Source organism: Pangasianodon hypophthalmus, chromosome 27, assembly GCF_027358585.1.
Source record: "Pangasianodon hypophthalmus isolate fPanHyp1 chromosome 27, fPanHyp1.pri, whole genome shotgun sequence".
NCBI classification, from domain to species: Eukaryota; Metazoa; Chordata; class Actinopteri; order Siluriformes; family Pangasiidae; genus Pangasianodon; species Pangasianodon hypophthalmus.
In genome coordinates this window covers 554,008-571,369 of record NC_069736.1, presented here as the reverse complement: position 1 = coordinate 571,369, position 17,362 = coordinate 554,008, and the positions used below count along the sequence as shown (strand labels likewise).

The following is a 17,362-nucleotide window of genomic DNA, read 5'->3' as shown; positions in this document are numbered from 1 at the left end:
ATGAACCACCAGAGGAAGCTGCTGCACTGCATTCATGTTTCATTTCTGCTTCCATCACTCTCTCATCCACTTCCTCTAACACCTGGAGTTTGTATCATCATCTACACTCTTAGAAACATTTTAAGACTTTCTAAAGGTTACTAAACTAAACTGTACCAAACCTTCCCACTGGAGTGGTGTCCTCAAGCGTACACCTTTCATAACCCATCTGTAAACCTGTAAATACCACTAACCTGTAAACCTGTAAATATCACTAACCTGTAAACCTGTAAATATCACTAACCTGTAAACCTGTAAATATCACTAACCTGTAAACCTGTAAATATCACTAACCTCTAAACCTGTAAATATCACTAACCTGTAAACCTGTAAATATCACTAACCTGTAAACCTGTAAATATCACTAACCTGTAAACCTGTAAATATCACTAACCTCTAAACCTGTAAATGTCACTAACCTGTAAACCTGTAAATATCACTAACCTCTAAACCTGTAAATGTCACTAACCTGTAAACCTGTAAATACCACTAACCTGTAAACCTGTAAATATCACTAACCTGTAAACCTGTAAATACCACTAACCTGTAAACCTGTAAATATCACTAACCTGTAAACCTGTAAATACCACTAACCTGTAAACCTGTAAATATCACTAACCTCTAAACCTGTAAATGTCACTAACCTGTAAACCTGTAAATGTCACTAACCTGTAAACCTGTAAATATCACTAACCTGTAAACCTGTAAATACCACTAACCTGTAAACCTGTAAATACCACTAACCTGTAAACCTGTAAATATCACTAACCTGTAAACCTGTAAATACCACTAACCACTAACCACTAACTAACACTCAGTAATTCAATTCAATTTTATTTGTATAGCGCTTTTAACAATGGACATTGTCACAAAGCAGCTTTACAGAAATAAATGGATTCACAAAAATATATTGTAAATATTTAAATTTATCACTGTGAATTTATCCCTAATGAGCAAGCCAGTGGCGACGGTGGCAAGGAAAAACTCCCCGAGATGATATGAGGAAGAAACCTTGAGAGGAACCAGGCTCAAAAGGGAACCCATCCTCATCTGGGTGCAACGGATAGTGCAATTATAAATAAATCCCTTCTATTGTGTACTATATGGACAAATAGTGCAATTGTGCAACCAATAAATTCATCACAGTATTTGCAAGAGGTCCGGCTGGTTAAAATCTATCCACTGTCCACTGATGGAGTCCTGAGTACGAAGCTGCTCGTGGCAACTGCAGCCCCAAAGCCACTACAGCAATCGCAGTCCCAAGCCATTACAGTACAGTACAGTACAGTGCAGCTCCCCATATGTGATCCCCAAGCCATCTCCACAGCCCCCAGGTGGCACCATCCCCAGCAATCCAAACAGTTCTTCAGGCAGTCCATATGGGGCCCCAGCAGCAGCGAGCGAACTCAACCGATGAGAACTCCAACCAGAAGTAGGGCATCAGGATGGGTCAGGCAGCGAGGAGGAGCAGAAGGGGTCAGGATCACTGGCATCACTGGCATCTCAGAAGTAGCATGTGTAGCTCGACAGAGAGTGAGGGAGAGAGAGAGATGGAGAGAAAGGAAGAGATTGTTAGGTGAGCTTTTGTCCTCTAATGGTTAAGCACGATGTACTTTGCATGCAGAGTGCAAGCAGGGACTCCGGCAAGACTAGCTATGACAGCATAACTGAAAGGGAGAGCCAGAAGCTAACACAGACATGAGGGCACCCTGGGACATAAGGCAGCCAGCCACTCCACCGTCGACAAACCTGAGTGAACGTGTGAGAGTGGAGGGGCGACAGCATCCAAACATCCCATTTCACCACAACACTCTATGCCTGTGAAACCCTCCAGACCTGCTCCTGTACCTAAGAAAACTATTCACAAAAGGCTTGACTAAACAAATATGTTTTCAGCCTAGACTTAAACACTGAGACTGTGTCTGAGCCCCGAACACTAAGTGGAAGGCTGTTCCATAACTGTGGGGCTTTGTATGAGAAAGCTCTACCCCCAGCTGTAGCCCGCATTATTCGAGGTACCAACAAATAGCCTGCATCTTTTGATCTGAGTAGGTGTAGCTGATCATAAAAGACCAAAAGTTCGCTCAGGTACTGTGGCGCGAGACCATTTAGTGCTTTATAGGTCAATAGTAGTATTTTATAATCAATACGAAATTTGATTGGGAGCCAATGCAGTGTGGATAAGATAGGGGTGATGTGGTCATATCTTCTGGTTCTAGTAAGGACTCTCGCTGCTGCATTCTGGACTAACTGGAGCTTGTTTATGCATCTACTGGAACATCCAGACAGTAAGGCATTACAATAATCCAACCTAGAGGTAACAAAAGCATGAACTAATTTTTCTGCATCGTGTAGTGACAATATATTTCTTATTTTAGCAATATTTCTGAGATGAAAGAAAGCAATCCTAGTTATATTATCTACATGAGCTTCAAAAGAAAGACTAGAGTCGATAATCACACCAAGGTCTTTTACTGCTGCACATGATGAAACAGAAAGGTCATCCAGAGTTATTATGTAATCAGAAAGCTTACTTCTAGCTGCATGTGGTCCTAGTACAAGTACTTCTGTCTTGTCAGAATTAAGTAAGAGAAAGTTAATAAGCATCCAGTTTCTAATGTCTTTTACACATTCCTCAACTTTATTAAGCTGGTGTCTGTCATCTGGCTTTGCTGAAACATACAGCTGTGTGTCATCAGCGTAACAGTGGAAGCTAATACCATGCTTACGAATAATTTTGCCCAGAGGTAGCATATATAAAGAAAAGAGCAGTGGGCCTAAAACAGAGCCTTGCGGAACACCAAACTTTACCTTAGCATGAGAAGAGAAGTCCCCATTTACGTTTACAAACTGATGACGATCAGTCAGATAAGACCTGAGCCAGGAAAGGGCTGTTCCCTTAATGCCTACTACATTTTCTAGTCTATTGAGGAGAATAGCATGATCAATGGTATCAAAAGCTGCACTAAGGTCAAGCAGCACCAGCAAGGAGACACAACCCTGATCAGAGGCCAGTAGTAAGTCATTTACAACTTTTACCAGTGCTGTCTCTGTGCTATGATGAGGCCTAAATCCTGACTGATACATTTCATGAATGTTATTCCTATGTAAGTATGAGCATAGCTGCTGTGCTACAACCTTTTCAAGGACCTTGGAAATAAAGGGGAGGTTTGATATTGGCCTGTAGTTGGACAGTTGACAGGGATTGAGGTCAGGTTTTTTAATCAGGGGCTTGATAACTGCTAATTTAAAAGATTTAGGTACATAGCCAATGCTAAGGGAAGAATTGATTATCTTTAAAAGAGGTTTGATTGTTTCAGGAATTATCTGTTTGAGGAAACAAGTAGGTAAAGGATCTAGCATACAGGTTGATGATTTTGATGATGAAATTAGTGAAATTAGTTCAGTCTCTTCAAGGGGACTAAAGCGTTGTAGTTGTTTATCTAATATTATCATATTATCATCTACAGGGTTAGTTATAGAACTGTCCGGTTTTAAATTAATAGTCTGAATTTCTAGCCTGATATTTTCAATTTTACCATTGAAAAAATTCATGAAGTCATCGCTGCTATATAATGATTGTGTGCGTGTTTCTATTGTGGTCTTATTCCTAGTTAATTTTGCTACAGTATTAAATAAGAATCTAGGATTATTTCTGTTATCTTCAATTAGGGTGGAGAGATACATTGATCTAGCAGCACTAAGAGCTTTCTTATAGCTCAATAGGCTCTCCTTCCATGCTATTTGAAATACTACCAAGTTAGTTTGACGCCATTTACGTTCTAGTTTTCGAGTGGTCTGTTTTAAAGTTCGTGTGTGATCGCTATACCAGGGTGCTAGCTTTTTCTCCCTAATTATTTTTCTTTTAAGTGGAGCTACCTTATCTAGTGAGTTGCAGAACGTTGATTCTAAACATTCAGTTGCCTGGTCAAGTTCTTCGGGATCAGACGGTGATCCAATCATGGTTGATAAATCTGGGAGATTACTGATAAAACTCTGTGCAGTTGTTGACGTGAACGTACGTTTGACACGGTGACGTGGCAAGGTGCATATACTATGATTAATACACATTTTAAATGAGATGAGGTAATGATCTGAGATAGCTTCAGACTGTGGACATGAGACTATATTTTCTATATTTAATCCGAATGTTAGTATTAAATCAAGAGTGTGACCACCACTATGGGTGGGTCCTATTACATTCTGATTAACCCCTACAGAATCTAGAATGGACACAACTGCTGTTCTCAGAGGGTCATCTGGATTATCAAAATGAATATTAAAGTCTCCAACAATTAATGCCTTGTCTAAAGAAACAACCAGGTTAGAGATGAAATCCGCAAATTCACACAGGAATTCAGAATATGGCCCTGGGGGTCTGTAAATAATAATTACTGGAATCACCTGGGTAGACTTATTTTTAGTGGCTACGTATGTTATGTTAGAATAAAGAACTTCAAATGCGTTGAATTTATGACTAGGTTTTTGTGTGACGGCTAGATTATCATTATAAATGACTGCGACGCCTCCTCCTTTGCCAGTTAGACGGGGCTGATGTATGTAACTGTACCCGGGAGGACTAGCTTCATTTAATGCTACAAACTCGTTTGGTTTAATCCACGTTTCTGTTAAACACAGTACATCAAACTCCTGATCAGTAATGGTTTCATTAACAATAAGCGCTTTAGACGTAAGAGATCTAATATTCAACAGTCCTAGCTTCAGATCAACGGTGCTGGCTATGCATTCGGTATGGTTTAATTTTATGTTAATTAGATTACTAAAACAAACTGTCTGAGTATGTCTATAATTTTGTTTAGCTCGGGGAACAGACACAGTCTCAATACGGTGGAACCTAAGTGACGACTCAGTGCAGCTAGCAGACGGTCGGTTTAGCCTGCTTGTCTGCTCCCTGGCCTTGGCCCTGGATTGTCACCGATTAACTAGGCCTGTTCTGAGACTATGTGCTATGCTGCAAGAAATGAGAGCAGCACCTTCCCGAGTGGGATGGACACCGTCCCGCCCTAACAGGCCAGCCTTGCCCTCAAAGTTAGTCCAATTATCTATAAAGCCCACATTGTTTTCGGAGCACCACCTGGACATCCAGCAGTTCAGCGACCATAACCTGCTGTAAGCTACATCGCCATGCCGCATTGGGATGGGGCCAGAGCATGCTACAGCATCGGACATCGCCTTCGCTAATTTACACACCTCTACCAAGTTAATCTTAGTAACCTCAGACTGATGAAGGCGTATATCATTAGCTCCTACATGAATAACTATCTTTGAGAGCCTGTGCTTGCCTAAGACCCTAAGATTACCTGCTATGTCCGGCGCCCTGGCTCCCAGTATACACCTAACTAAAGCTGCTGGTGCCCCTAAAGGCCTAGCTAATTTCACGTGCCGCAAGATAGAGTCACCTATAACCAGAGCTCTTTCAGGTTTCTCAGTAATGTGGTTCCACATGCGGCTCATCCACAGAGGCAGGAGATCCAGAGCTCCACCATAAACCTACATCACTCCTCCAACAAATGTTCATCTTCAAAACATCCTCATTCATTAATTTCCATTGAAATATTAATTACCTCTTGACCAACATGACCAATGATTTTTTTAAGTTGCTATTTACCAGATAAAAGCCACTTTTCTGTTCAGTTGCTGTTCAGGATGTTGTGTAATGGTGGTGTAGCGTGTTCACTGCCCTGTTCAACTCCATAGAGTGATTATTCTTGCACCTAGTGGCCAAACATGGGAACTGCAATGAGCTCTAATTAGAGGGCCCTGGGGCAGGAATCACGCTGCCCCGTGCTCGAGGAAGGAGCAGCAGACAGAACCGTTCATTACAGCGTTACTGGACTGGACTAGTTTATAAATACTCTGCAGCTGCCAAGATCTCGTTTTATAGAAAATAATCAGAATTAAGTCTAATAAATTTCTACAAACTAAAGCAGAGTGTAAGTGCAGACAGTGTGTGTGTGTGTGTGTGTGTGTGTGTGTGATGTACAGAGCCGTTTCTATTGTAAGATATATTGTAAAGATTGGGGTTGGGAAAGGGGGATTGTGGAGTGGATCATGTCTGTACATCAGAAAGGAGTGTGAAATACTTGTTTCCCCCTCGAAGGCTGAGAAAAAGAAGAAAAATGTGTCTCCATTTTCTAACGCTCATTTCTTTGGGCGAGTTTCAGGTCTTCTGTGGGGTTTTTGAGATGTAGTTCAGCTGGAAATTTTGCTGAAACAAAGCTATGTCTAAAAGCACTCGGAGCGAGCTGCTAGACTGTACGCTGGGTGACGTATGACGTCGACTCTCAGCTGCTGATTACAGAGTTACTCTAAAAATCTAACGGATAGTAGCGTGTAGCGTAATTCAAGTGTGATAGTGCAGCAAACTTCATGGCGGCGGAAACCGAATGAACTTCAGCGTAAAGTTTTAATAATAAACAGAACTCAAAAATAACAGAAAGCACAAACGTAGCACCAACATAAAACATGCGCGCGTCTCTCTCTCTCCCTCAGGCGTCTCCAGCCGCTCAGCTATCCCTCTCTCCCACTGATCACACACCTCAGTGCCAGGCGTGCGTCCTCTCAGCCTGGCCCCTCCCTCCTCCTCGTCACAGATAGCTTCTCCACTTCATTTAGTTTCAGGTTATGTTGTTATTAAATTCGTCCTGCAAAACCCAAACCTACGGTCACCATCCACTGGGGTTTCACATAGAACCTTTAAGATTCTGGGCACCGGAGGAACAACTGAAGAACTCTTTAAAGGTTTTAGATTTAAGTGTAAATATACGCTTATAAAGGTGTCCTCCACTGTACACCTCAGCTAGAGTGTACAATGATGTCCACTTATTTGCTAACAAACTTCACTTGACGAAGCACTGGAGGCTTTAAGATGCTTTAAGGTGCGTAAGGGGAAATGGAGGAGGGAACATTACAAACTGGATTAGGATGCAGAAGTTTAAAGTACTTTATTACACCTGATTATGGCTTCACTTCAGTGAAAGTTCTGTGTCAAATATTATTTTCCACAAACAGCTAACACAGCAGTGTGAGGTTTATGATGACATCTGCTTTTGTTGCCTATATAAAGAGATGAACATACAGTAGACATGATAATGCCGTGTTTGTGTAATGCTGCTTGTGCTAAAGGTCACTGGTCATGTGACGCTGTGGAAACAGGGTGAGCACTAAGAACACAGTGAATTTCCAAAACAGGATGTGGAAAAACACAGAACATTCTGGAAAATATGGAAAAAAAAATAACAATATGAGCTCTCTAATCCACCTTCACTAAAGAAGTAGGAGCCACAAAAAAGTATTAAAAAAAAGCAATTCGTTCTAACCAATAAAAGATATAGTGTATAGTTCATGCTGTTATACAGAATATTTATATATTCATATCATATAAACTGTCCAGGATATTTTGGAGTTTTCCTGCTCTAACATCCTCTAAATTCAACTAAAAATCCTTTAAAGAGGGAAAAGCCGAAACAATAAAAGTAGCTATTTTTAATTTTATTATACACAAGTGCACAGATGGTGCAGAGATGGAGCCGATCCAGCAGACTCCCCAGAATCAGGATCAGGCCGACACCAGCAAAAACCTGGGGATCAGAGAAGAATGAATTTAATCTGATCCTGAAACAAATGGAACACAGTTTCTTTGGAACTGGAAATGTTTACGTATAAAGAGACCTGTGTGTGTACGTATACGGGATGTATAGGCCTACAGTTTTCATTAAAAAAATTCAACAAGAAAACGTGTCTATTGACATGCCTGATCATAAAGATATATTTATATTGAGATGTAGACAATATATATTCAGATTTGTATTTATATATTCAGATTTGCATTTATATGTTCACAATTTACAATTTATAGCCAGGATTTTGCTCTTCATAATAGCCCTTCATAAGAGTATCTCATAGTTTACAAAGCCTACAGAGCTACTCCCCTCGGAACAGGGATGCATGATCTGATTGTCCAACATGGGGGAAGGGAGTAGCTTTGTAGGCTGTTGGACACAGGCTGGAATGCCTTTGCTTCTCAGGCCACACTGGATTTCCACATGGACATTAATATTTACACCAGCTCTGTTCTGGATCACATCAACAAGTGTGTCGACACAGTAGCTACCCATAAAATAATTAAAACATACTCCAACCAGAAGCCTTGGATGAATAAGGATGTCTGACTCCTGCTGAAGGCACGTGACATTGCTTTCAGATCTGGCGATTGTGAAGCCTACAACTTATCCAGGGCCAATCTGAACAAGGGAGTAAAAGCAGCTAAACACAACTATAAACTTCAGACAGAGGACGACTTCAAGAACCACGACCCCCGAAGCATGTGGGCAGGCATCCATGCCCTCATGGAATACAAACCAACCAACAACACTCCCTCAACCACTGATGTCGCCCTTCCAGATGATCTTAACACCTTCTATGCTCGCTTTGATCGTGGTAACACAGAACCACCAAACAAAGCCTAGTTCCCACCTGATGACCTTCCACTCACATTCTCCGCCAGTGATGTGTGCTCCACCATGATCAGGGTAAATGCACATAAAGCTGATGGCATCCCAGGCCGTGTGCTCAGGGCCTGTGCAGAACAGTTGGCTGAGGTCTTCGCTGACATTTTCAACTTGTCCTTGGCCCAGGCAGATGTCCCCGCCTGCTTCAAGACAGCCACCATTGTACCAGTACCTAAACATGGTCCTCTCTCACCTGAAAACATACCTGCACCCAACACTGAACCCATATCAGTTCGTCTACAGACCCACCAGGTCGACTGAGGATGCCATCACCTCAGCTCTCCACTCTGCCCTGACTCACCAAGACAACAGCAACACCTGTGTCAGGATGTTTGTTGTTGATTTCAATTCTGCCTTCAATACTGTGATCTCATCCAAGCTGATATCCAAGCTCACTGATCTTGGCATCATCACCTCCATCTGCAATTGGACCTTGGATTTTCTTACTAACAGACCACAGTCTGACAACCACAACTCCTCCACCCTCATTCTGAACACTGGTGTACCACAGGGCTGTGTGCTGAGCTCAATCCTCTACTCCCTCTTCACCCACGACTGCATACTTGTGCATGGCACTACCTCCATAATCAAGTTCGTAGATGACACCACGGTGGTAGGCCTGATCAGTGGCGATGATGAGATGGCCTACAGGGAAGAGGTTCAGCACCTGGCAGCGTCAATCTTGCACTCAGCACTCAGAAGACCAAAGAGCTTATTGTGGTCCACCGTAGGACATGAAGGGGCCATACGCACACACCCATCCACATCAATGGGGTCGAAGTGGAGCGTGTGACCAGCTTCAAGTTCCTGGGTGTCCATATCTTTGAGGCTCTTCCATGGACACTTAACACATCCACACTGATCAAAAAGGCACAACAGTGCCTTTACTTCCTGAGGAAACTGAGGAAAGCTCACTTATCCCCCCAGATACTACTGAACTTTTACTGCCACACTATTGAGAGACAAACTGCATCACAGTGTGGTACGGCAACTGCACTGTCTCAGATCAGAAGGTCCTCCAGCGGGGGATGAAAACAGCCCAATACATCACTGGAGTCCAGGTTCCTTCCATCAAAGACGATCATCACAAACTCTGCTTACGGAGGGTGAGAAGTATAATCAAAGACACCTCTCCCCCCAACCATGGTCTGTTTACTCCTCTGTTTACTCCTCTGTTTACTCCTCTGTTCTCCCCCCAACCATGGTCTGTTTACTCCTCTGTTTACTCCTCTACCATCTGGGAATCTCTACAGGAGTCTTTGCTGTTGCACTAGCAGACTCAGGAACAGTTTCTTCCCATCAGCTGTCAGGCTTCTGAACTCTGAGCTCAGGCGCTGAAGTGTACACGACCATTCTGACCCATGTTATTAAAAAAAAAAAAAAACACTGTACTGTACAATATTAATGCTGTTTGAACTTTTAAATAGCATCTGTATCTTGTCATTTGCACTGAGCTGCTCTCTACTTTCTCTACCTCATACCTTGCACATGAATATACATAAATATATATATATTTATAGACATATTGCTGTTCGCACTTCTGCTTAGATGCTAAACTGCATTTCATTGGCTCTGTACTCAAACTCTGCACAATGACAATAAAGATGGATCTAATCTAATCTATTCTAATATATTTATTTATTTATATATGTATATACACACAGTATACACAGTATATAGTGTGTGTGTATGTGTATGTGTGTGTGTTATTTTAATGAACACAGTGTTCCTTGAACTTGCAACTGTTTACACATTAATAGATTGATTATGCAATATTGAATATAAACACACACACACACACACACACCCACACACCCACACACCCACACCCACCCTCCTTCTTGTTTAACACATAAATAGAGCACGCGCTTCGTGGCCCTCTGTCCCATGTAGCTCCGCGCGCATTAACGCGTTTTTAATCTGCAGCAGTTCCGGTGGAACCGAACCGGTCCGGACTCAGCGGTGAGGGTTAATCGGCCCCCTGGGGGAGCGGATGAAGAAACACATTTTGCTCATTTTCACATACCGAGGACTCCTCAGCAAAGGAAAGAAAAATAAAAAGAGAAAATGGCCAATTTCATGTTACGGAAAGCCGAGCGTGAGGATGTGGCGGATATACTGCGACTCATAAAGGTACCGGAGCGCAAACAGGAACCTCACTGTGCCTAGATATCTAACTATAATAACACACTCCTCACCAGTTATTGCCTGTGATGGAGAAATAAAGGTAGCACCTGCACTGTGTCTTGTGCATGTAGTGTTTTTTACTTTATAGCTTTAGTGTGTGTGTGTGTGTGTGTGTGTGTGTTTCACCTGTGACGGTGCACGTGGTCAACTTCCAGCCTTTCACAGTAAAGCTTTAAAGGTTCATCAGTGATCTTTAATATCCAGTTATTAAAGGTGCACTATATTGACTTTTCCAGGTGAAAGATACACTCTGATAATGGTGGCACCCCAGCAGCAGTGAAAAGTAGGCTGCAGGTTGCTTCCTTTATTTCTTTTATAAACTGTTTGTCTGTTTTCTTGTGCCAGGAACTTGCCAAGTACGAGGAGATGGAGGAACAGGTCGTTCTGACTGAAAAAGGTAGGTCAAGGAAAGCAAGCCGGCACTCAGAAATAAACGTACCAAACTGTAAATTGTGTGTTGTGTTTTGCACCTTTAGTGTGTATCTTTATGTGTTTAAAACAAAATAAGGCACATAATTGGGTTCTAAGGACTAACTGATGTAAGATTTAGTCCACAGTTCACCACGTGCAGCAGGCGTTCCCAACCCTTCTGGGCAAGTTACCCCAAATCACCCCCAGACCTTGACCACTCTGCATTTTTATAAATTCCAGCTTTATAACTTAGGACTACTCTAATATTTAAACATTTTATTGTGTACATATGTGCAACAAAATGATGAAAAACCAAAGGAATATTCCTCACACTGTCTTGGCAGAAGCAGCGATAACACGAGCGGCGTTGTTCACACACTCGCCTGCGTACTTTATGTACATCTATGTAAATTAAATGCAACATTAAGTAAACTGCATGTCAGAGCCAAAGCATCTGTGTCTATCAGGTTTCCAAACCGAACTGTAAAATGTTTACTGATTTGTGTTCAGTGACGTTAAACACACTGTTTCATTTTATAACTTTCTGCCATCAAGGTGATTGTTGTCAAGAGCTGCGTCTCAAATCAAGAACTCTGACCTTACATTCAAAAATATTTACTAACCTAGAACCTCCAGAAGGCTGGTACTCAAAACACTATAGAGCTTTCAGCAGGCTCGAAGGCGACATGAGAGGATTTAAAACAGGAAACCGGGTTAGCGTTAGTGCTCAATAATGCTCTGGAATAGTACATAAGTATGCTGTGATTTGAGACACAGCACTAGTGTGTTTAGTGGAGGCAGGGGGATGGGAAATCCTACACATGAACACTATTAATGTGTCTTGTCTGAATGTGACTCCCACTAACATTTAAGAAAATATCAGCACACAAAATCCATCTTCAGTCTATTTCTGAGATTATGTGAAATAAATGAATAAAGAAAAAGAGGAGAGTGTGAATGTGTGACCTCATGTAACCCCTGACGTACACCTTCCCATGTAAAGGTACAAACAATGCGGAAAAATATATAGATTGGTACCTTTATTTCTCACAGTGTAGCCTGAAACGCCTGAAACGTCATTCTAAACAAATATCCTGTTCTAAAAATATGATCATTTTAATGTTTATGTGTTTGTTTTGTAGATTTGCTGGAGGATGGTTTCGGGGATCATCCTTTCTATCAGTGTGTCGTGGCTGAAGTGCCGAGAGAGCAGCAGAGTGCTAGCGGTAGGACATGTGACTTCCGGTTTTCACAGCCATGGTGCTAAACTCAGATAAACTGTCTTACTCCCAGACCGGCTAGAGAAGTCTTACAGCATGATTTGGAAATGTAAACAAAGTAAAAACGAGTCTGTGTGCGATCACGCACAGGGTCTTTAACCTTAATAACTACACACTGAGAGGTCCAGAGCTCCATGACCAACTACATCAACACTCTCATATAGTATAGTAGATCATATTGTTTAATATATATCATGATCTGCTGTGTAGAATAATTAAATCATTACCAGCTACTTCGACAGAGAGCATCACGCCTTTGTTCCCCCGTCCTGCTCAGTGGAATGATCCGTTTCTGTGGAACACATTTCTCAAGCACTAATTAGAATTGTTTTTGTATACATAATATAATTATACTAATATTTACATCATGTTTACATCATGTTTACATCATGTTTACATGGAATTTAGCTTCTTTGTACCCGCATGCCAAAAAGCGGAAACAGTGCCAGTACCACTAACTCATCTTTCATATTTATTTTCCATTCTTTTCATTTTAATTTAAATTCTATTCTCTTTAATTGTTCTGTAAGTTTTCAATGTTCCATGTTTTTTTTTCACATACAGCCTACAGCAGAAATGTAGCCTATATCTCACAAACCTTGGAAATTTTGACACACAGTAAACATGTCCATTGTTTTTACTTCATGTGCAAAAACCAAATATAAAAACTCCACTCTGTAATTTATGTCTTCAGGCTACAGTCTCTTGCTTCGCCTTGTACACCGTGTGTTTGGTGTACATGCGTGGGCGGGGAGGTAACTGAAAGATCAGTTACAGTAGTGTAACATACACATTAACACACAGGTAAGGATTAAAGAATACATGCGACTTCACCAACCTTACACAACACCAACATCTGCCCCAAAACTAACCCCAGAACATCCTAACACCATATCACTGATTGAGCTGAATGATAAATTAGTGGGGTGGTGCAGAACCTGATCCCTAAGGGACCCAGTTGATTCCTATACCTTTAAATCACAAAAGGACACATCAATAAAACTTTACAGCATGTGGAAATTTGGTTAAAGGTCACTTTGTGTGTTGTACATTTTGCTGTCGTTTGCATCTTGAGTGTAGCGTTTTCTCCCATCAGGCCACACGGTGGTCGGCTTCGCCATGTACTACTTCACCTACGACCCCTGGATCGGGAAGCTGCTCTACCTGGAAGACTTTTATGTCATGAAGGAGTTCAGAGGTACAAAGTTTAAAATTGATTAGATTGAACAATCTACAATCACATTACCTCGTCAAAAACACTTTCCACTGCCCAAAGGACAAAACAGCAACGCAAAAAATACACAATCATTTTCACGTTAAGTGTTTTCAGCTCTAGAAACCCATTACACACTCTCAGGAAAAAACGTACTACACTTTACCTTTCCTTGTTGATGGGGCGGCATCATAAAGCGCACACCTTGTGTATCTTTTACCTGCAGAAAGGTGCATGTAGTGTACACTTAACACTTTACTCTGAAACATAATTATGTCCAATTATATACCTTACAGCTCTTTAAAGGTACTCTATACACATTTCCAGGTGTAAAACATGTATTAAACACTATTTTGTACTGTTATAAACTGCATAACTCCCAGATACTACAATTAAGTATTAAGCAGCTTAATGTGTCAAAACAGTTTCCTAGAAACATCACATTTTTCTCACACTTTTACTACAGTCTACTATCAGCAGAACAGTTATTGATTTAACACAGAGGTGACAAACCGGCCCGGTCCAATACAAGTTCTAATCCGTTCCACCAAATGAAATTACAATCCACGTTCTAAATAAAAATAGTCTTGGGGAAGTAAGTGAATAAAAGGTTTTGGGGGGAAAAAAAAGTGCTCGTCTCTGTTATTCCTCTATATAGACTACTGACAAAATATGATCATGTGACTCTGATGGGGTGAATATTTATGTCTATTATCACAACCTTTACTTTTTTTATTGGTAATAATTTATGTGAAATATATAGATTTTCTCCCCCACATCTGCCGGTAGTAGAAAGTAAATGATCAATAAACTGGGAGAGAAAAATGTTTCTTGGGGAATTGTTGATTTCTTGGGGATTTGTTGATTTCTTGGGGATTTGTTGATTTCTTGGGGATTTGTTGTCACTGGGTCGTTGTTTTAAGCTTTTTTTTGTATACATGTCCTGTTTCTGCATTGAGAAAGATCTCTCTCTCTCTTTTTTTCTCCACAAGGTTTTGGAATTGGGTCAGAAATCCTGAAGTACCTCAGTCATGTGAGTGTCTGAATCTCAGCATTGTTCTGTTTCCAGTTTTATGTTAATATTGTACTCGTTTACAGCACATTAGTCCACAGACATGTCTGTCTAAAGGTTAACTGATAAGATAAACGCCTGTATTCCTGTATTTGAGACAGACCTTAGAGTTAATTATTCATAAAGTTAATCTTTAATCACAGTGAATCTTGGATCTCATGCGCATCTGCAAAGCCGTGGCTGAGCTCTTCTTTGTGTCCTGTAACCACCCGTTGTGTAATTCTGATGTTTTGGTCAGAGCGGCTCGTTCGGTGTTGACAGTACACAGTTTTCCTTTTAGTTTAAACAGACCTCAGTGCTGTGTAAAGGTCATGGAATGAAGTCTTACAGCACGCAGCCGTTTAATGCACTTATCTGCTCTACGCTGCAAAAACTGATCTCTTGCTCTAGTGAGTGAAAAAATGTTGTATAAAGGTAAAGTTATCTATTGTTTCTCATTATGAGATTATTATATAACAAATACAAGACCACTAAACCTAACACATATTTACTCATTTAAAGATTAAAATTGTCTTATTCAGTTTGCTTCTTTCCAGAACTTAATGCATCAATAAGCAAAATTACCTGCCAGTAGAATCAGACATTTCAAAAAATGAGTAAAAATATCAAGAAATTGGATTAATAATTTTATATTTAAAATAAAATTTAATGAGGAAAAAAATTTTGCCCATATGTAAGATATTTTAAATGCACAAATAGATCTTCAGAGTTTAAGAGCATTTGGGGAAAAAAAAAATTCATATGATTTATTTTCATGCATCATATTTTTTTCACACAATTCATTATTTTTCCCATGTGATTCTTTTAAAATCTTCATTCATTTATTTTCACAAGTGGTTTTTCCATGACTATGATTTCATTTACCAGATGTGATTTTCTCACGAGAATAATTCTTTTTCACATAACGTCACATTTAGGTCACATGATGTTCACGTGCAATTTCAGGGCACAACATCATATTTTTCTCATAAAGGGACAATATGTCAGATTTCTGACTTCTACATTATTGATTCAGTACAAAAACATTTTAGATTCCAAACATTAGTTTTCCAGCACAAAATGAAACGTTACAGAAAAATGTTTGTATGTCAGTAAAGAAAGCAGCAGATTCCATAAGAGACACTTTTCAGATAAAAACATAATGAAGGCTGCTGGGTTTCGCTGCAGAAATAAGAAGCGAGTCGACAGTCAAAGTCTCCAGAAGAACTGTGGCTGCTTCTGCAAGATGCTCAGTAACACTTCCAGCTCATTTCCTTATAAAACTGCACACACTGCACCTCAGATACTGCTTTATTTATTTAAAGTGAAGGATCGTCACATTAAATACTGACTTTGTTTCATTTATTACTGTTTACTGCTCTTTATAGGATTTTATTAATGTAGAAACATTTAATTTCATTATTGTTGAAGGCGTCTTTACTCTACAGCATTTCTAAGACTTTTACACAGAACTGTACATGAGTGCACACTAGCTATCTAGCCTCGTGTTTATCAGCTGCTATAATGCAACAGTACATTATCAGTGATTGTAAACTGTTTGGAAACATGGACTTGCAGTGGGGACGTGGAGTCACTCCACACATCACCTCCGTAACGTATTCCTGTGGTTTTTTTGTTTCTCTCCCAGACGGCGGTGAAGTCTCGCTGCAGCAGTTTGCACTTCATCGTGGCCGAGTGGAACAAACCATCCATCGAGTTTTATAAACGACGTGGAGCCAATGATCTCTCACTGGAGGAGGGCTGGAGGCTGTTCAAGATCGACAAGGAGAATCTGATCAAACTGATGTCTGAGGAGTAAAAAGGGAATGAGAACACATTTTATATTTATTCAACTCGTAAATTCATACAATGAAAGAGAGAAAATTAGGCTTCAGTGTTTACTGAAATGAATCTGCAGTGTAATGATGATGAAGATGATGATGAAGATGATGATGCACTGCATATATATTCTCACAGTGTGTACTTGTGTTAATATATATATTTTTTTGTACTTTTATAAAATTCACTCTTGATGATATCATAAATTATGTAATAAATACAAATTACACAACCATGCTGTTCAGTTCTTTATTCTGATTGGGCCAAAGGTGTGATAATTGTTTTTTTTTTATTATTTTAATAATAGATTGTATTCCTTCACTCCTGCATTTTTTATATTCATTTTGGTCTGCATTGCTGCATCTCTGAATGAGTTTGTAACTTATATAAGGAGTATAAGAAGCGGTTATTAAACCAGACCCCGTCGTTGTAAAGAGGTTCTAGCTGGTAGAAAACTGTGATGTTGAGATTTTTGTTTCATTCAGCAGAAAATCTGTGAAAGGTTAGATTTGTCTCTCTAGAGGAACAGTGTGGAATATGAAACCCTGCAACACAGAGGCTTTCCTACGCACAAGGTTCCAGATAAAACCAGTTGGGAAGGTTAGTAATCATCCACACTGCCTTCAAGGACTTGGTTATTTTCTAAGAGGAGGCTTTGTAAGGTGAGTGACTATGTGAAATTGAAAAAAGTTGATCTGGAAATGCACATAAAACAATAAGGATGTTGTTCTTATTTCGGCTGCTCCGGTTAGAGGTCACCACAGCGGATCATCAGTCCACATATTTGATTTGGCACAGTTTTTATGCCGGA

At 40.3% G+C, this 17,362-nt stretch overlaps 1 protein-coding gene across 1 annotated transcript; it reads left to right on the top strand.

The window, feature by feature from the left end:
• The first annotated feature begins 10,434 nt into the window (after nt 1-10,434).
• On the top strand, nt 10,435-16,783 carry LOC113531523 (diamine acetyltransferase 1). Its single transcript, XM_026922302.3, has 6 exons — nt 10,435-10,703; nt 11,103-11,154; nt 12,311-12,394; nt 13,545-13,646; nt 14,654-14,694; nt 16,361-16,783. The coding sequence occupies exons 1-6, from the start codon at nt 10,638-10,640 to the stop codon at nt 16,529-16,531; spliced, it is 516 nt and encodes a 171-aa protein (XP_026778103.1). The 5' UTR covers nt 10,435-10,637; the 3' UTR covers nt 16,532-16,783.
• Nucleotides 16,784-17,362: the final 579 nt, after the last annotated feature.

What these genes read in the sequence shown, in the direction of transcription:
- LOC113531523 (XM_026922302.3), top strand. Translation starts at nt 10,638, where the DNA reads ATGGCCAATTTCATGTTACGGAAAGCCGAGCGTGAGGATGTGGCGGAT. An exon ending in ATATACTGCGACTCATAAAG is followed by an intron (nt 10,704 to 11,102) that starts GTACCGGAGCGC and finishes TTCTTGTGCCAG; the next exon opens with GAACTTGCCAAGTACGAGGA. An exon ending in TCCTGAAGTACCTCAGTCAT is followed by an intron (nt 14,695 to 16,360) that starts GTGAGTGTCTGA and finishes TTTCTCTCCCAG; the next exon opens with ACGGCGGTGAAGTCTCGCTG.